The following is a 20,888-nucleotide window of genomic DNA, read 5'->3' on the forward strand; positions in this document are numbered from 1 at the left end:
TTTTGAATGACAATTGCGCGGTCATTCTACACTGTACCCAAACAATTTTTTTATCATTTTGTTCCAACAAATAGAGCTTTCTTTTGGTGGTATTTGATCTCCTCTGCGATTTTTATTTTTTGCACAACAACTAAAAAAAGACCAAAAAATTTGAACAAAATTACGTTTTTATTTTTTTCTGTTAATTTTTTGGGTAAATAAGTACGTTTTCTACTTCGATTATGGGCACCGATGAGGTGGCACTGATGGTCACCGATGAGGTGGCACTGATGGGCACTGGTGAGGCGGCACTGATGGGCACCCGTGAGGCGGCACTGTCGGACACTGACAGGCGGCACTGATAGGTGGCGCTGATAGGCGGCACTGATGGGCACTCATAGGCGGCACTGATGGGCACTCATAGGTGGCACTGATATGCACTCATGGGTGGCACTTATGGGTGGCACTGATGGGTACTTATGGGTGGCACAGATGGGCACTGATAGGTGGGCACTGGGCATGGATGGGCACTGAGGGGTGGCACTGATGGACACTGAGGGGTGGCACTGATGGACACTGAGGGGTGGCACTGATGGCATTGCTGGGCATCACTTGTTTATCCCAGTGCCAGTCCCATGTTGCCAGTCAGTGCACTGATTGGAATCTATTCTCTTTTTTTTTCTTTACTGCCCTTTTTTTTTTACTGCCCTTCCCTGGTGGTCCAGTGTGGGCTTTCCTGGTGGTCCAGTGTGGGCATCCGAGGGGGGGGCTGCGCTGATAAACAATCAGCGCGAACCCCCCCTGTCAGGAGAGCAGCCAATCGGCTCTCCTCTACTCGCGTCTGTCAGACACGAGTGAGGAAGAGCCATCAACGGCTCTTCCTGTTTACATCGTGATCAGCTGTGATTGGACATGGCTGATCACGTGGTAAAGAGCCTCCGCCGGAGGATCTTTACCGAGATTTGAGATGCAGGGTGTCAGACTGACACCCCGCATCACCGATCGCCATGCTGCACGCCCCCACGGGTGTGCGCCGGCATGAAATCCTGCAGGACGTCAATAGATGTCCAGTCAGGATTTCACAACCACTTCCTGGACGTCAATTGTCCATTGACCGGGCGGGAAGTGGTTAAACAAACATGGTATACTTACCTTCTCTGTGCACAGACTTGGTGCCGATCCTCCTCTTCTGGGGTCCCTCAGCAGCGCTCCTGGCTCCTCCTGTTTTTGAGTGCCCCATTGGAGAGCCGCTCATGCATGATCTTTAATATGTTTATCAACAATTTTATTAGTGCTTGTAAGAATAAAAAACAAACAGTGTTTTGGCCAATTAGCTACTAGCCATGCATGCGTTCTAATGGTATTACTTTTTATACTGCAGGCTCAAGCTACTGAAAAACTCTTGATGAAACCAATCACGAAATGTAATAGTGGCACCCAGACTGATACACACTTCATGGAAAGCAACATTGTCAAATCATATGAATGGAATGAATGGGAACTGCGTAGGAAAGCAATTAAACTGGTATGTATTGATTATTAAAGCCGAATTAAACAGAAATTGCTAGAAGGACCGATATTTTGGAAGAAGACATTGGGGTAGATTCATAAAGACTTACGACGGGCGTATCAGTAGATACGCCGTCGTAAGTCCGAATCCCCGCCGTCGTATATTTAAGCGTATTCACAAATTGAGATACGCTTAAATATTGCTAAGATACGACCGGCGTAAGTCTCCTACGCCGTCGTATCTTAACTGCATATTTACGCTGGCCGCTAGGGGCGTGTACGCTGATTTACGCCCAGAATATGTAAATCAGCTAGATACGCCTATTCACGAACGTACGCCCGGCCGTCGCAGTAAAGATACGCCGTTTACGTAAGGGGTTTTCAGGCGTAAAGATAAACCACCAAAAACATGGCGCAGCCAAAGTTAAGTATGGACGTCGGAACCGCGTAAAATTTTTCAAATTTTACGTTGTTTGCATAACTCGTCCGTGAATGGGGCTGGCCGTAATTTACGTTCACGTCGAAAGCATGACGATTTGCCGACATCATTTGGAGCATGCGCACCGGGATACGTCCACGGACGGCGCATGCGCCGTTCAAATCGAAACATCATTTACGTGGGGTCACAGTTAATATACATAAAACACGCCCACAGCTTCAACATTTGAATTAGGCGGGCTTACGCCGGCCCTAATATGCTACGCCGCCGTAACTTCGGGGGCAAAATCTTTGAAAATACCAAACTCGCCTCTCAAAGTCACGGCGGCGTGGCGTATAGGAGATACGCTACGCCCGCCTAAAGGTACGTGAATCTACCCCATTTTCTTTTTGTCTTCTGCCAAAAAAACGCCTTTGCTTTTGTACCAACCTAAAAAGTGTTTTAAACTAACACTACCTGCTGTACATGTGCAGTGAGGTGTGCACTCGCATTATCAATCAGATGTTGAAGAGTCGAGCCAAGTGCCAGGATGCTTGAACTTCACTGTACATTTGCATTAAAGTAGAACTATAGGAACAACTTTTTTATTTTGAATAGAGTAAGGGAGGGTTGTAACCCCTGTCAAATTTTTTTTCGCCATCTGTGTCCCATTGGGGAGATTTCCCATCACTTCCTGTCCTATAACCAAACAGGAAGTAAGAGGAAATCCCTGCAAATGAAAGGAATTCCTTGGGGACCCAGGATCACCAGAACTAGTGCCCCCATTGGAAGATTTTCCCTCTATTACTTTTCTGGGGGCAACCCAAAATTTGGGATTTTCTTTTACTTTCACTTTTAATGATAATGGTAAACAGGACAAATAGAGAGGATGGATCTCCTTAATGGGGGCACATACCGCAATAAAAACTGATAGGTGTTCTAGTCCCTCTGCACTCTATCAAAAACAAAAAAAAAAGTTTTGCCTCTAGGTATACTTTAATGGTTATAGGTAAAATATTAGAATTCTTCTAAAACAGGGGTCTCCAAACTTTCTGAAAAAAGGGCCAGTTTACTGTCCGTCAGACTTTGAAGGGGCTAGACTGTGGCCAAAAGACTGTGAATAGAAAATGTCCCAATATCAACAGGAGTAAAAAAAATGCCCCATCATTGATTGGTTGGCGAATCATTGCCCCATTGTTGGTATCAAGGGAAGAAATAGTGCCCAATCATTGGTGTCATTGAGAGGAACATTGCCCCATTGTTTATATCAGGGGAAGGAATAGTGCTCCATCATTGGTGTCAGGGACGGAATAGGGCCCTGCAGTTGGTGTCAGTGGGAGAAAGAGTGTCCCATCACTGGTGTCAGTGGAAAGAATAGCGCCCTGTTCCTTATTGTTGGTATGAGTGACAAGAATTATGCCCCATTGTTGGTGTAGAGGTAATAGTGTATCAGTGGGAGGAATAGTGTCCCAAGGGCCTGATGCAGACAAGCAAAGGGCCACTTTCAGCCCCCGGGCCGCAGGTTGGAGATCACTGTTCTAGAAGAAAGATAGTGCACGCACTGTTAAGTTTTTTGTACCTAAGGCCCCTTTCACACTGATACGTTTTTCAGGCAGTTCAGCGCTAAAAATAGCACTGCTATACCGCCTGAAAAAATTATGCCCTGCAGTCTTCAATTTGAAAGCCGCTCCAAAAGTCCTGCTAGCCTCATCTTTGGAGCGGTATCGGAGCGGGGTGTTTACCGCTCCTATGCCGCTCCTTCCCATTGAAACCAATGGGAAACCGCGGTAATACTGCCGGCAATGCTCCTCTGCAGAGGCACATTGCGGGCGGTATTAACCCTTTTTCGGCCGCTAGCGGAGGTTAAAACCGCACCGCTAGCGGCCAAATATCGCGGTAAATACGACGGTATAGCAGCGCTAAAAATCACGCCGCTATACCGCCACCGCACCTCCGCTTCTCCGTGTAAGAAAGGGGCCTTAATGAAGAGGAAGAGACGGGAGAAGAGATCAGCGCTGTGCACAGCTGCATCTATTCTCCCCTTAATTCCTCTTCACACAGCATACGAGCCGCAGCAGGAGCCATTGACTCTTGCTGCTGTCAATCAAATGCAGAAAGGGGGTGAGCCTAAGTCCCGTTGTTTAAGTCTATGGAGCGTGGCTCCATAGACACACAGGCCTGGGAGCGAGCATGCACAGCATGTCCCCATAGCAAACGGCTTGCAATGGGCTTGCTATAGGGATAGAAAAAGAAGAGGAGAAGCCAAGTTTGCTGTTGGGGACCTGAGGCGAGGAGGATCTGGGGCACTCTGTGCAATAACACTGCATAGAGCAGGTGAGTATAACATGTTTGTTATTTTATAAAAAAAATTGGACTTTAGTAACACTTTAAAGGCTATGTGACTTTTTGACAACAAACTGCCGACGGACCTGTTTTTGCTGACAATCCGACCGTGTGTACGCTCCATCGAACAAACTTTTTTGCTTTTTCATCGGATAAATGTTCGCTGTGTGAACAGACAAACTTTCCGGCAACAAAAGTCCTACGTCGGCTAATCCGATCGTGTGTACACAAGTCCATTGGACTAAAGTCCAAACACGCATGCTCAGAACCAATGCTAAAGATCTGACAACAATAGCAGAAATTGCCCAAAGGGTGGCGGTAAAGAGCAGAAAAAAACACATAGTGCGTCTATTACGTCACTACGTTCGTGTTTGTGGCCTGAAAACCGTGTGTATGCATACCAAGTTCACGGACAACGCCCTTCAGAGCGAAATCCACGGATAAGTCAGTTGGAAGCATGATCGTGTGTTAGAGGCTTTTGACTGACTCATAAATAAATTTTCCTAACTACCTGGAAGTTTCACAAAACCAGATTCAAGAATAGAAAAATGGATACATTCAGATAGACAAAGTCTTTAGATAGAGAAAACAGCATCAAAAAATGGGATTGGTTCAATCTTTTCATTCTGAAATCTTTTTTAAAGCGATTACTTTGTTCTTAGCTGCCGAAGGGGCTTGGAGAGGTAAGGGGTGGAGAAACAGCAGCACACAAACCTTCCAGTAAATGGCTGGGAAAGGGAGGAGTGTCAGCACAAGTCTTGGCCATTGGAGGACAGGAAGGCTGTTCTCCCAGTGCAGCCAGAAAACTGACTATGCTGGGATGGATGTGCTTCTGTTGCTAGTCAGGTCATTTTGAAGTAGGAAAGCAGGTGAGCTGGCAGGATCAACAGGTATTTCACACAAAGCAAGCAATACAAAGAGGAAACAAGATTTAAAGAATATGTAAACTCAACATTTCATATTCCTGATATGTGCCTGCTGTACCATGTATGAAAAAGCACAGCATGGTCAGTTCTCTAGTTATGCTGGGAACTCAGCCTGCTCTCCTCCAATGATCACACTTGTCCTGACACACACCCGCTGCACAGCCTTTCGCTGGGAAGCTCAGTGCCCTGCTGTTTCTCCTTCCCCGGCTCTTATGCAGCTGAGAACGGAGGGTACATGATCACTTTTAAAAACAGGGAAAAATGGTATTTATCATGTTTTTTATATCTATACACAAATGTTTTGCCTTTTATTGCTATTTTAAACTAAATAGGTTGTTTTACAAGAAGAGGGATTACATATACTTTAACCACTTCCATACAGGGCACGTATACACCTTCCCGCCCAAGCCAATTTTCAGCTTTCAGCACTGTCGCACTTTCAATGGCAATTGCGCGGTCATGCTACACTGTACCCAAACAAAATTGGCGTCCTTTTTTTCCCACAAATAGAGCTTTCTTTTGGTGGTATTTGATCACCTCTGCGATTTTTTTTTTGCGCAACAACTAAAAAAAGACTGAAAATTTTGAAAAAAATTTTTTTTTATTTTTTTTCTGTTAAATTTTTTGTAAATAAGTAAGTTTTCTCTTTCAATTACGGGCACTGATATGGCGGCACTGATGGGCACCGATGAGATGGCACTACTGGACATCAATGAGGTAGTACTGACGGTCACAGATGAGGTGGCACTGATTGGCGGCGCTTGTATGCGGCACTGATGGGCACACATAGGCGGCACTGATGGGCACACATAGGCGGCACTGATGGGCACACACAGGCGGCACTGGGCACTCATAGGCGGCACAGATGGGCACTCATGGGCGGCACTTATGGGTGGCACTGATGGCTACTTATGGGTGGCACAGATGGGCACTGATAGGTGGGCACTGGGCATGGATGGGCACTGTAGGGTGGCACTGATGAACACTGGGGCGGCACTGATTAACCTATGTTGCCAGTCAGTGCCCATTTGTGGGCACTGATTGGCATCATTTTTTTTTAATGCTTTTTTTTTTACAGCCTTTTTTTTTTTTAGCCTTTATTTTTTTTTGATCTGGCCTTTTTTTTTATTACAGCCTTTTTTTTTTTTTTTTTAGCCTTTTTTTTTTTGATCTGCCCTTCCCTGGTGGTCCAGGGTGGGCTTCCCTGGTGGTCCAGGGTGGGCTTCCCTGGTGGTCCATGTGGCGATCCGAGGGGGGGCTGCGCTGATAAACAATCAGCGCGAACCCCCCCTGTCAGGAGAGCAGCCGTTTGGCTCTCCTCTACTCGCGTCTGTCAGACGCGAGTGAGGAAGAGCCGTCAACGGCTCTTCCTGTTTACATCGTGATCAGCCGTGATTCGACACGGCTGATCACATGGTAAAGAGTCTCCGTGAGAGACTCTTTACCGAGATCGGTGTTGCGGGGTGTCAGACTGACACACCGCAACAACGATCGCCGCGATGCGTGCCCCCGGGGGCGCGCAGCGGCTCAGAATCCTGAGGACGTCATATGACGTCCGGTCAGGATTCTACAACCACTTTGCCGCCGTCAATCTATCATTGGCGGGCGGCAAGTGGTTAAGATCAATAAACCCTAAAGTAAGAGAGAGAAAATTCTAGTTAATCAGAATTAAAAGATGTGAGCCATTGTCACATGGTTTCACAAAATAAAGTCACTGTGACAAGAGGGCCGAGAGTAATTCTAGTTAACTCAATTTGGGATTTAAAGCGGGGTTCCGGGCATAATTTTTTATTTTTTTTGCAAGCTAAAATTAAGCACATTAAATAGTCCCTAAAACATATTAATAGCTCCCCAATTGTTCCAGAAATCATTGAAAACGCTTACCTTATATCCTCCAGCTCATATGTGTGGGCATGTGAAGCCCAGTTCCTCTTTCTTCCTGGTTTTCAGGGAGAGGTGCATGCTGGGTGATTTTTATGCACAGTTTATGCCCAGACACATGGCAATGGGGTCTTAGGACAGGAAGTTGAACCACCTAGGACCAGGAACTAGGCAGATTACAAATACTGCCTAGTAACAGCCAGATAGAAGTCAATAAAACAATTTATTTATTTTTTAAATTAAAGGCAAGCTGTTAATAGTTCATTTTTAGGGTGGAACTCCGCTTTAAACAAGGACTCTAAAGCTGGGTATACAAGTATCAAACTGTGTCCGGTTCAGCTGGAACTGGCCAAATTTCAAACTGTGTGTAGCCCCCTCTGTTCTATTGAACAGTCCTGCTGTAAACCCATCTCTCAATCAGCTGATGCAACCAATAGCTGCAGTGCCAAACAGTGTATTCTTGGGGGGGGGGTCCCGCTGTCAAAATACAATAGTACAGAGGTGGATATTCCTGCATCCACATCACTTGTGTGGATGCAAGTTTTTGTTTCATTTCACTCGCCTCAAGTAATGCCGCGTACAGACGGTCGTTTTTTGTGATGAAAAAAAAACGACGTTTTAAATCATGAAATAAAACAACGTTTTTGAAACTTCATTTTCAAAAACGACGTTGCCTACACACCATCGGTTTTTCACAATGCTCTAGCAAAGCGCGGTTACGTGCACCACTTTTTTCCATTGAAGCTCGCTTCATAACTAGCTTCTGGGCATGCGCGGGTTTAAAAACGTCGTTTTAAACGTCATTTTTTGCTACACACTGTCAATTTCTGTGAAACAAAAAAATACGTTTTGAAAAACGACACAAAAAATTCAAGCATGTTCGAATTTTTTTTTTGTCGTTTTTCTTAAGACATAAAACGACATTTTGCCCACACACGATCATTTTAAATGACGTTTTTTAAAATGTCGTTTTTTTTCATCACAAAAAACGACCGTCTGTACGCGGCATAAGAATGCAGCCACTCATGTGATATATACACTATATTACAATAAGTTGGTCAAAAAATGAAATTACATTTTTAGCCGGTTTAACTGAAAATCACATAATCCACTAAGCCTAAGGTGATAAGAAATGTATTCAAGTATGGTTGAGTGTGTATTGTCAACCAGATTAGACAGGACATATAAGTATCCTCCATGACCCAATTTAAAATAAATTCCACAGCAAAAGCTGTGATGTATCTGAATGGTAGTCAGAAAAAAATGATAGGAGCCTTAAGCCCCGTACACACGGTCGGACTTTTGCCCAACCAACTTCAAAATCCGGCACTTTTCGTATTTGTCCGACCGTGTGTACGTTCCATCGGACCAACTTTTTTGGCTTCAATCGGACAAAAAGTTGGGTCTGTGAACGGACCAACTTTCTGTTCCGAAAAGTCCGATTGTGCAAAGTGCGACCGTGTGTACAGCAAACCATCGGACTTTTGGAAAAAGTACAAATGCGCATGCTCAGAACCAATGTTAAACTCAACCAACAATAGCAGAAGTTAACCAAAGGGTGGCGGTAAAGAGCAAGTAAAACCACGTGATGTTGGGAAAGTGTTAGAAAAGTTTGCAGAAAAGTCAGAGCGTGTGTATGCTATGGGTGTGATCGGACAAATCAATTAAGTCAAAAATCCAAGGGAAATTTTGTTGGATGTCCGACCGTGTGTACGAACCTTTAGGTATACTTAAGGGTTGAGCGTAAACAGGTTTGCAGGTATTTGTCAGCAAATACCTGCAAACCTGTTTACGCTCAACCCTTAAGCAGTAGATAATCCCACAGAAACTGAGTGTGGAGATTAGAAAAGTTAAAAATCCAGCACAGATTGTAGGTTTTAGGTAGTGCCAAAGAAGCTGAACTTCCTAACTGAGATTGTTGCTTCAAGTCTTAAAAGCAGGGGAATCTTTAACAATACAGTTTAGTTTAGACCTTGCTAAATCAGGACTATGTGCAAGCTAGTCAAGTTCCTCCATCCCAAACTCACTCATCCGTGTCTTTATGGACCTTGCTTTGTGCACTGGTGTGCAGTCATGTTGGGACAGGAAGGGGCCGTCCCCAAACTGTTCCCACAATGTTGGGAGCATGAAATTGTCCAAAATGTCTTGGTATGCTGACGCTTTAAGGGTTCCCTTCACTTGAACTAAGGGGCCAATCCCAACCCCTGAAAAACAATCCCACACCATAATCCCCCCTCCACCAAATGATTTGGACCAGTGCACAAAGCAAGGTCCATAAAGACATGGATGAGTTTGTTTACGGTGGAGCAACTTGACTGTTTCACTCAGCTATAGATCACTAGTTAAAACAACTTACTAACAAAAGAAATGTGTGTTCATTTACAACATCTTTACTACTGTGCTTTCTGACTCCTAGGGCCAGATCCACAAAGAAGTTACGTCGACGTATCTATTGATACGCCGCGTAACTTCTAGGATGCTCCGGCGTATCTTTGTTTTGAATCCACAAAACAAGATCCGCCTGAATGGGGGCTAGATCCGACTGACGTACGTCTTAGGCCCCGTACACACGAGAGGATCTATCCACTGGTATTTATCTGCAGATCAGTTCCAGCAGATAGATCCTGTGGTGTGTACGGCCTAGCGGATATTTATCCGCGGATTTTTTTCGGGCTGATGGATTTCCAGCGGATAAAAATTTTCTAGCATGCTAGAAAATCCATCTGCTGGAATCCAGTCCAGCGGATTGATCCGGTGGTCTGTACAGACTCACCGGATCAATCCGTCCGATTCCCTCCCTCGCATGCGTCGTAATGATTCGACGCATGCGTGGAAGTCTTTATCTTACAGCGTTGCGCATGTCGCCGCGTCATCATTGCGGCGACGGCGCGGCCACGTCACCGCGGATGTATTCCACGCGGATTTCGATCTGATGGTTAGTACAACCATCAGATCCAAATCCGCCAGAGGATTTATCCGCGGAAACGGTCCGGAGGACCGTTTCCAGCGGATAATCCTCTTGTGTGTACGGGGCCTCAGTACGCCGTCGGATCTTAGGTGCAAATTTACGCTGGCCGCTAGGTGGCGCTTCCGTTGATTTTCGCGTAGAGTATGCAAATTAGCTAGATACGCCGATTCTCAGAACGTACGTCCGGCCGGCGCATTTTTTTACGTCGTTTACGTAAGGCTTTTTTCGGCGTAACGTTACCCCTGGGTCTATGAGGCGTACGCAATGTTAAGTATGGACGTCGGGCCAGCGTCAAATTTTCCGTCGTTTACGTTGTTTGCGTAAAACCTTCGCAAATAGGGCTTTGCGTAAATTACGTTCACGTCGAAAGCATTGACTATTTGCGACGTGATTTCGAGCAGGCGCACTGGGATAGCCCCACGGACGGCGCATGCGCCATTAAAAAAAAACGGCATTTAGGGTGGGGTCAAGTTGAATTACCATAAAACACGCCCACATCTTAGTCATTTGAATTTCGCGCCCTTACGCCGACGCATTTCGACTACACCGCCGTAACTTATTCTTTGTGGATAAGGATCCTCCTCTCTAAGTTACGGCGGCATAGTGTATCTGAGATACGCTACGCCCGCCTATATTTACGCCGAGGTACGTGGATCTGGCCCCTATTGTGTGCCTTGATACATGATGACACAAGCAGTCTTGCAGAACTACTACCACTATGAGCTGAGAAGCCATACCTCCTAGTCTTTTCTTTTAGTATTTTTGGGGTATTCACAGGAGCAGATACAATTTTTCTGGCTAGAGTTTGGATATCATTTCTTCAAAAGTTGTTGTGATCACACTGTTTCCATTTTGTTTCTTGCAGACCAATTTGCGACAGAAAGTGACACACTCAATGCAGACTCATGGTAGCCACATGAGAAGAGAGAACTTTTCACAGGTGTATCTTCCAAAGCAAGTGAGCACTCAGACAAAACAGGACAATTCAAGCAACGTCCCTAAACCTCAAGTTTTTCTAGCTGGTCTTCGTGGATGTGGTTTATTAAAGCCGACAAACATGGTTAAAGTAAATCTAACCAGAGATATTGAAGAATCCTAAGGCCCCATTCGCATCCGAGTGTTTGTAGCTTGAAGCTTCAAAACAAAAGTACATGAGCTTCTTTCGAGCTACAAGCTTTATGCAATTTGGCGCCAATAGACTTCATTGGGAACACCTGAAAAATGCACATATTGAGGTTGATTTTCTAAAGGCAAGTGCAGTTGCACTAGATCTGAGGGGAAGCTTTGAAATTAGAGGAAGCTCTGCTGAATGCTATCGTCCAATAATTTTTTTTTTTCTTGCATGTTCCCCTCAGATCTAGAGCAACTGCACTTGCAGTGCATAGCCTGTTTGCCTTAAGTAAATCAACCCCTGCAAAAACATAAAAAAAAAAAAATCTATTACAAACGCTAAGAAAAGCCTGTAAAAACGACCAACGACACTCGCCTCAAGTAAGAATGCAGCCACTCATGTGATACATACACTATATTACAATAAGTATTGGGACGCCTGCCTTCACACGCACATATTCTTTAACGGCATCCAGTCTTAGTTCGTAGGGTTCAATATTGAGTTGGCCCACCCTTTGCAGCTATAACAGCTTCAACTCTTCTGGGAAGGCTGTGCACAAGGTTTAGGAGTGTGTCTATGGGAATGTTTGACCATTCTTCCAGAAGCGCATTTGTGAGGTCGGGCACTGATGTGGACAAGAAGGCCTGGTTTGCAGTCTCCGCTTTAATTCCTCCCAAAGGTGTTCTATCGGTTTGAGGCCAGTCAAGTTTCTCCACCCCAAACTTGCTCATCCATGTTTTTATGGACCTTGCTTTATGCACTGGTCCAAATCATTTGGTGGAGGGGGGATTATGGTGTGGGGCTGTTTTTCAGGGGTTGGACTTGGCCCCTTAGTTCCAGTGAGGGGAACTCTTAAGACATCAGCATACCAAGACATTTTGGACAATTTCATGCTTCCAACTTTGTGGGAAACGTTTGGGGGTGGCCCCTTCCCATTCCACCCGTGCACACACTCCTAAACCTTGTGGATAGCCTTCCCAGAAGAGTTACAGCTGCAAAGGGTGGGCCAACTCAATATTAAATCTACTGACTAAGACTGGGATGCCATTAAAGTTCATGTGTGAGTAAAGGCAGGCATCCTAATACTTTTGGTAATATAGTGTATTTCCTATTAGGTCATTATAAGCCACAAACGCTGTGTATTTTCTTGTAAATTAATCATAATAGCATTGTAACATAGAATTGGTATTTGACTGTCAAAGAGAGTCTGGCTGATTTAGACTACTTTAAAGTGTAGGTCCACCCTATAACTAAAATCCCTGCATCTACAGACATCCACATTCTAATGCCCCATACACACGAGCGGAATTTCCGCCAGCAAAAGTCTCATGTGAGCTTTTCATCGGAAATTCCAACCGTGTGTATGCTCCATCAGAATTTTGCTGTCGAAATTTCCACCAGCAAAAGTTTGAGAGCAGGTTCTCAATTTTTCAGACGGGAAAAAATTCCTATCGGAAAATCCGCGTGTCTGTATGCAATTCCTATGGGGAAAAAAAACATGCATGCGCAGAAACAATTCGACACATGCTCGGAAGCATTGAACTGCTTTTTCTCATCTTAGTGTTGTACGTCACCGCGTTCGTAACGCTAGAAAGTTCAGAGAACTTTTGTGTGACCGTGTCTATGCAAGCCAAGCTTCAGCGGAATTCCGTCGGAAAAACCATTCAACTTTTTTCCGACGGAAATTCTGCTCGTGTGTACAGGGCATTAGACTAGCCTATCTAGCCCTGTAAAGAAGAAATCAGTATACATGCTTTTTCTGAAGCTGCTACAGTCCGATCTCCAGTGGCAGCAGCTGTGAAATTAATGGGGAGTGACGTCACTCATAGAGTTACTATGGGGCTTCCGTTGTTGGACATGTCCTCTGCAACCGCCTCCACAGCGAAGCTGCGGCTGACAGCTCAGCGCGGGATCGAGTTGGATCGGCTGCAGAAAAGATATGTATAGTGATTTTTTGCTTTACAGGGCTAGATAGGTTAGTATTAGATCGTGGGTGTCTGTAGATGCAGGGATTTTAGTTTTAGGGTGGACTTTTTAGGGTGGACTTCTACTTTAAAAGATGCAAAGATAACATTGGTGACTTTGTGCATTAAGAACATGTATTAAACTCCATGCAGTATATATTTTAACTGCCTATGTGTTTTTTTGTCTACTTGTAGGAGTGTACATATGCCTTCCACATACCGAGTCTGCCAATTGATGCATTTACTTCTTATAAACTACTGTTCTATTGAGGGCAAATAGGCAGTGGCAGGTTCTCTAATTCCACCACTCACTGATACTTGCTTTTCCCATGCTCCCTGCTTACTGTATCTATTCATCGGACAGACCTCTAAAATACTGTACATGGTGCTTCATGGGGATAGGGGAGGATGTCCTCTTCCTTCCAGGATGCAGTGATTAAGCCTGAACACTGATATGGTAAAGGAGAGAATGTCGTGCAAGCTCCAACACTGACCTATAGAGACTTTACACTGAGTTTAAACCCACAATTCCAACAGACAAATGAAGCGCAGGGAGTGCACAGTAAAGCATAAACAAACTTGTGGCCGTTTACATATGCTTTAGCAAGCTCCCAGCTGGTCAATAGAAGTGATTCAGACAGTTGTAAAGCCACCTTTGCAGATAAAACTTATGGTATATTCTCAAGACTTCATTTATTGCATTCAAGTCCTATTACTATACATGGGACAGAAGGCTGCACCATTATAGTAACTCGAATATAACAATTATTTAATAAATTTGAATAAATAGAAAAAAACACACACAAATAATCATATAAATGGCTGCAGCATTTTATTGATTTAAAGATGAATAAACAAATCTTTATTAAATTCAAATAAACACTGAAATATATAATAAAATTAAACACATATCCGCTTAGTCACAGAACTCAAGCGAAATATAATGAAGAATAATCATAAACAAATGTTCCCTTGAATCAAGGTTGACATACCACATAAAGTCCCTGGGACAGGGTGGGAGCTCACTGTTTTCACCTTGTGATCTGGCCAGTAACACACCTCCTGTATTAGAGTGTCCCCACTCAGCAACTCCCCGCTCTGCCCCCCGTCTTCATTGGAGCGCTGATCTGTGAAGGGGCGGGAAGCAGCCATCTCAGGCTCTCGTGGCTCGCTGAGAGGCTGAGATGGATATCAGTCCAGGCACCTGGCTAATCCAGACTTTATTGTCGTGATAATGCGGTTCCTGGACTGATTCCTGTGACATCAGCAGAGAGTGGACTTCAGTCCGCTCTCTGCTGAAAATGGGTGCACTACTGTGACCCATAGGAGAAGCCCAGCCAAACAAGCTCAGGCTGGACTTCTTCTTTAACACATTTTGGATATCAATAAATATTTATTACTACAATACTTTATTTTTGTACATTCCTTGAGCCCATAAACTCCCAATCCTAAGGGGGTTATTCCTTTTTTATATACTGCGTTTGTATGCATTAAAATTCATGTATTCATGTGTATTTTTCCCCAAAAAATGCATTTGAAAAACTGCTCTGTAAATACCACGTGACATAAAAAAAAATGCAAAACCCACCATTTTATTCTCTAGGGCATTTGCTAAAAAATATATACTGTTTATGGTTCTAAGTAATTTTTTTTTTGCAAAAATGCTGTTTTTCTCTATACAAAAAGTGTCAGAAAAGACCTGGTTTACCATAGATTGTAGACTCTATGGCCCGGATTCACAAAGCACTTACGCCGACGTATCTCCAGATACGCTGCGTAAGTGTAAGTATGCGCCGTCGTATCTATGTGCCGTGCCCATAAACTGACATACGCCTGAAAATAGGCTTCATCCGACCGACGTAACTTTCCTACACCGGCATATCGTCTGCGCATATTTACGCTGGGTGCATTTGCCGCTCCCATTGATTTTCTATGCACATATGCAAATGAGGGAGATACGCCGATTCACGAACGTAGTTGCGCCCGGCGCATAATATACGCGGTTTGCGTAAGTCGTAGGTCCGGCTTAAAGTTATTCTCCATATAGTAGGCGCAACTCATGCAAAGGTATGGACCAGGGAACACAAGCCGTCGTATCTTTTGTCGTTTACGTTGTACGTGAATATGACTAGCGTAGGTTAAGTTCACGTCGTAGGCAGTGATTCGACGTATCTTGGGTAGTTGTTTCGACGTGATTCTGAGCATGTGCACTGGGATGCGGCCACGGGACGGCGCATGCGCCGTTCATTTTAAGTACTTCTATGACGCTTGGCCCATCATTTGCATGGGGTCACGCCTCATTAGCATGGCTCACGCCCACTTCCACCTACGCTGGCTTACGCCGAGGAAACCCAGCGTATCTTTAACAGCGAGTGGGAGCAAGTGCTTTGTGAATCCAGTGCTTGCATCTGTGCGCTGCGCCGGCATAGCGTAAAAGAGATACGCTACGGTGGCATAAATATGTGCCGATGTATGTAATTCCGGGTCTTTAACTTTCACACAGATTAAATAATATACACTGATTTGGGTTATTTTTACCAAAAAAATTAACCAGAATACATTTTGGCCTGAATTTATGAAGAAAGGTTATTTATTTGCAAACAGAAACTTTTTTTTATTTTTTCCAAACGGTCAATATTTTTTCATTTGTATAGCAAGAAAAAAAAAACTGTGGTGATTAAATGCCACCAAACAAAAGTTCTATCTGTCTCAAAAAATTATAAAAATTTAGTTTGGGTACAGTGTTGCATGACTATGGCCCCGTTCACATCTGGCAATTTGGGATCTCAGGCAGAATCTCTGCAATTCGAAATGACACTACGAGTGGTTGGGTGCCATTTACTCGGTTTACTTTTGCTATGAATTTCGTGCAATAAATGACACAGCAGACTGCATTGCATGTAGCTTGTTGCCCAAAAGGGAGAAGGAACTTCTTTTGGGCAACAAGCGTTGCGTGATGCTGTTTTGGCATGTGATTTGTGGCACAACAATCACAGCATCACGTTTAGGTGCCAATAAAATAAATGGTACTTAAACACACGTGATGCATATTGCCACTTTTGCATTGCAATTCAGAATTGCGGGCTGAATCGCAGTGATTCTGCCCAAGATCCCAAATCACCAGATGTGAACAAGACCTGGGTAACTGTCATTCAAAGAGTGACACCACTGAAATCTGAAAATTGGCCTGGCCAAGAAGGGGTAAAAGTGTCCAGCGTTGAGGTGGTCAAAGTAGCCTATTACGTTTGTAACTACCACAAGCTCTCCGGTCCGACGCAAAGTTCAACTTACTCTTAGGCCCCGTACACACGACCGAGTTTCTCGGCAGAATTCAGCCAGAAACTCGATCAGAGCTGAATTCTGCCGAGAAACCCGGCGTGTGTACACTTTCGGCCGAGGAAGCCGACGAGTTCCTCGTCGAGCCAAATAGAGAACATGTTCTCTATTTCCTCGTTGTTCAATGAGGAAAGTTGGCTCGCCGAGATCCTCGGCGGCTTCACACAGAACTCGACGAGCAAAACGATGAGTTTTGCCTGTCGAGTTCCTCGGACGTGTGTACGGGGCCTGAGCTATAGACAGAGCCCAGAAAAAAAGTGAATGTGCTCCTTTAGATGTGACAGCTCCTAGCTATACAGTGCGTTTAAAAAGTATTCATACCCCTTGACATTTTCCACATTTTGTCATGTTACAACCAAAAATGTAAATTTATTTTATTGGAATTTTATGTAATAGACCAACACAAAGTGGCACATAATTGTGAAGTGGAAGGAAAATGATAGATGGTTTTCAATTTTATTTACAAGTAAATATGTAAAAAGTGTGCAGTGCATTTGTATTCAGTCCCCTTTACTCTGATACCCCCTAACTAAAATCTCATGGAACCAATTAGCTTCAGAAGTCACCTAATAAATACAGTCCACCTGCGTGTAATTTAATCTCAGCATTATGAAGGTCAGGGAACACACCAGAAAGGTCAGGTTATAAAAAAAATATCCCAAGCTTTGAACATCTCACGGAGCACTGTATCATCTGAAAATGAAAAGAGTATGACACAACTGCAAACCTACAAAGAGATGGGCGTCCAGCTAAACTGACAGGCCGGGCCAGGAGAGCATTAATCAGAGAAACAGCCAAGAGGCCCATGGTAAATCTGGAGGAACTGCAGAGATCCACAGCTCAGGTGGGAGAATCTATCCACAGGACAACTATTAGTTGTGCACTCCACAAATCTGGCCATTATGGAAGAGTGGCAAGAAGAAAGCCATTGCTGAAAGAAAACCATATAAAGTCCTGTTTTCAGTTTGCGAGAAGCCATGTGGGCAATGTCATGGATATCATTTTTTTTTTTTTTAAATACAGTTATTGGTTAAATGTATCTGCTTTTTACCCCAATGAAGGCCTAAGATTTTCCAATATTCTTGTCTTGTTTATTTCATTACTTGCTTTTCATTTCAGGTTGTTTTTGTTGCTGTCGTTTGGGTGCCTTAGGCCCCTTTCATACAATAGATCCGATTAGGTCCTCCTGTCCGCTTTTTTTTAGGCAGACCCTCAATTTTTCTCTATAGGCAGTGGGATGTATAATAGGGTGACCAGACATCCCCAGTTTCAGGGGACAGTCCCTGGTTTGAGGACACTGTCACCGGACCAAGTCTGTCCCCAGATTGGATTTGAACAGGGGCTGGGGACAATTTCAAATACAGTCAGTGTAGACTAAAAATAAATAAATTCAGAATTACACACCCCCGCACCTACTAGCTTAGGGGGGTGTATTTTTTTTCCATTATCTGTGCCCCTTTCTGATGATCATGTGCTGGTCAGAGCAGAGGGAATATTTCTTCAGTTTCGGGTGCATGCCCATTTAGCACCGCTCGCATGTTCTTCTGCCTTGGCTCAAGTCCCGGCCAGCCGTCTGCCTGCTTATCTCCTTGCCTTCTCTGGTGGATCGATTTTCCTCCACTCCCTACCAAGTAGTAGCCGGGGCCCGGAGAGTAAGACTTGACAGGCTGTGAGGCAGACAGACGATGGGCAGAGAGTCGCTGATTGCCGCCAATACTAGTAAAAAATAAAATATGTCCCCGGATTTCTTTTTAAAAATCTGGTTACCTTAATGTATAAGGACTTGTGTCCATTTACACCTGGCTGCTTCCAATCTGATCCAGCAAAAACAAACTGAACAGGATCTATTCCTCTCTGTCTGGCTGGATTGCATCAGGGGGCAGTCGGCAGTGAACAGACAGCTAGTCTGACTCTACATCTGACTGCCCATAAAGCAGAGTGGGCTGTGTCTGTGTCCCCACTGCATAAGTGGCGTGGACATGGACCTGTCATCTGGCTGCTCTGCTCTGCAGGGAATCTGTAAACGGATCCCCTGCTGAGAGAAAAAGGATCTGGGGGGCCTAATGGGGTCTGAAATCCTATGTTGTCACTGTCCATGGAAGCAAATGTAGTGGCATCACAGTGAAATGTCCATAGAAGCAAATGTAGTGTTGTTAATGTGCACCAGAGCAAGTTTGTCGCCATTCCACGAGCGGGCAAAATTTTGAAGCGTGACACGTTGGGTATCAATTTACTCGACGTAACATCATCTTTCACAATATAATTTTTTTTAGCTAACTTTGCTGTTGTCTTATTTATTTATTTATTTAATAAAAATGTATTTTATTAATTTTTTCAATAAAAGTGCCCTTGTAAGACCGCTGCACAAATACTGTGTGACTGAAAAGTATTGAAACGACCGCCATTTTATTCTCTGGGGTGTTAGAAAAAAATATAAAATGTTTGGGGGTTCTAAGTAATTTTCTAGCAAAAAAAATATATATATATATATTTTAACTTGTAAACACAGGGGCAGATTCACAAACAATTGCATGGGCGCAGCGTATGTGAGATACGCTACGCCGCTGTAACTTACTTTTCCCAGCTTCGAATCCACAAAGAATTTGCGCCGTAAGTTACGGCGGCGTAGTGTATCTCTCGCGGCGTAATGGCGCGCAATTCAAATGTGGCGAGTAGGGGGCGTGTTTCATTTAAATGAAGCGCGTCCCCGTGCCGAACGAACTGCGCATGCGCAGTCCCTAAATTTCCTGCCGTGCATTGCGCTAAATGACGTCGCAAGGACGTCATTGTTTTGACGTGGACGTAAATTACGTCCAGCACGATTCACGGACGACTTACGCAAACAAAATAACAATTTTAAAATTATACGCGGGAACGACGGCCATACTTAACATTGCGTACGCCACCAGATAGCAGCTTTAACTATACGCCGAAAAAAGCCGACTAGAGACGACGTAAAAGAATGAGACGGCCGCTCGTACGTTTGTGGATCGTCGGAAATAGCTAATTTGCATACTCGACGCGGAAAATGACGGGAACGCCACCCAGCGGACGCCGAAGAATTGCATCTAAGACAGTGCTCTGGTGCACAGTGACAACACTACATTTTTAACCACTTAAGATCAAGCCTATTTTTTAGACTCAGTGGGACAGATCCACAAAGAGAGTACGCCGGCGTATCTACTGATACGCCGGCGTACTTTAAAATTTCCCGCGTCGTATCTTTGTTTTGAATCCTCAAAACAAGATACGACGGCATCTGGGTTTTGAGGACTCTAACCCAGATGCCGTCGTATCTTGTTTTGAGGATTCAAAACAAAGATACGACGCGGGAATTTTTAAAGTATGCCGGCGTATCAGTAGATACGCCGGCGTACTCTCTTTGTGGATCTGTCCCACTGAGTCTAAAAAATAGGCTTGATCTTAAGTGGTTAAAAATGTAGTGTTGTCACTGTGCACCAGAGCAAATGTAGTGTTGTTGTCACTGTGCACCAGAGCAAATGTAGTGTTGTTGTCACTGTGCACCAGAGCAAATGTAGTGTTGTTGTCACTGTGCACCAGAGCAAATGTAGTGTTGTTGTCACTGTGCACCAGAGCAAATGTAGTGTTGTTGTCACTGTGCACCAGAGCAAATGTAGTGTTGTTGTCACTGTGCACCAGAGCAAATGTAGTGTTGTTGTCACTGTGCACCAGAGCAAATGTAGCATTAGTGTCACTGTGCACCAGAGCAAATGTAGCATTAGTGTCACTGTGCACCAGAGCAAATGTAGCATTAGTGTCACTGTGCACCAGAGCAAATGTAGCATTAGTGTCACTGTGCACCAGAGCAAATGTAGTGTTGTTGTCACTGTGCACCAGAGCAAATGTAGTGTTGTTGTCACTGTGCACCAGAGCAAATGTAGCATTAGTGTCACTGTGCACCAGAGCAAATGTAGCATTAGTGTCACTGTGCACCAGAGCAAATGTAGCATTAGTGTCACTGTGCACCAGAGCAAATGTAGCATTAGTGTCACTGTGCACCAGAGCAAATGTAGCATTAGTGTCACTGTGCACCAGAGCAAATGTAGTGTTGTTGTCACTGTGCACCAGAGCAAATGTAGTGTTGTTGTCACTGTGCACCAGAGCAAATGTAGCATTAGTGTCACTGTGCACCAGAGCAAATGTAGCATTAGTGTCACTGTGCACCAGAGCAAATGTAGCATTAGTGTCACTGTGCACCAGAGCAAATGTAGTGTTGTTGTCACTGTGCAATAAAGCGATTTGTTCTTGAATCTTTTATCACATCCACAACTCACTGCTTCCATTAAACTGACAATCCGTGAGCTGCCCCCAAGACCTGTATAGAAGCTTAGTACATCTTCTCACGCACTGTCAGACACCTCCACATCCGCTTACATTTCTAGTAAGTGTTCCCTCCGCCCACAGCAGAGTATCCCTCCGCCTCTTAGGCAGA

General features: G+C 44.3%; 1 protein-coding gene across 1 annotated transcript in view; it reads left to right on the forward strand.

Moving 5' to 3' along the window:
- Positions 1 to 11,330, forward strand: part of CFAP206 (cilia and flagella associated protein 206) — a 58,336-nt gene extending 47,006 nt beyond the window's left edge. Inside the window, exons 12-13 of the mRNA XM_040350077.1 lie at positions 1,361 to 1,504; positions 10,890 to 11,330. Coding sequence (XP_040206011.1) covers positions 1,361 to 1,504; positions 10,890 to 11,123 — 378 coding nt within the window. The 3' untranslated portion in view covers positions 11,124 to 11,330. The remainder of the gene's footprint in view (positions 1 to 1,360; positions 1,505 to 10,889) is intronic.
- The last annotated feature ends 9,558 nt before the right edge of the window (positions 11,331 to 20,888 follow it).

The sequence above is a fragment of the Rana temporaria genome, chromosome 4 (assembly GCF_905171775.1).
Source record: "Rana temporaria chromosome 4, aRanTem1.1, whole genome shotgun sequence".
In the NCBI taxonomy this organism is placed as follows: domain Eukaryota; kingdom Metazoa; phylum Chordata; class Amphibia; order Anura; family Ranidae; genus Rana; species Rana temporaria.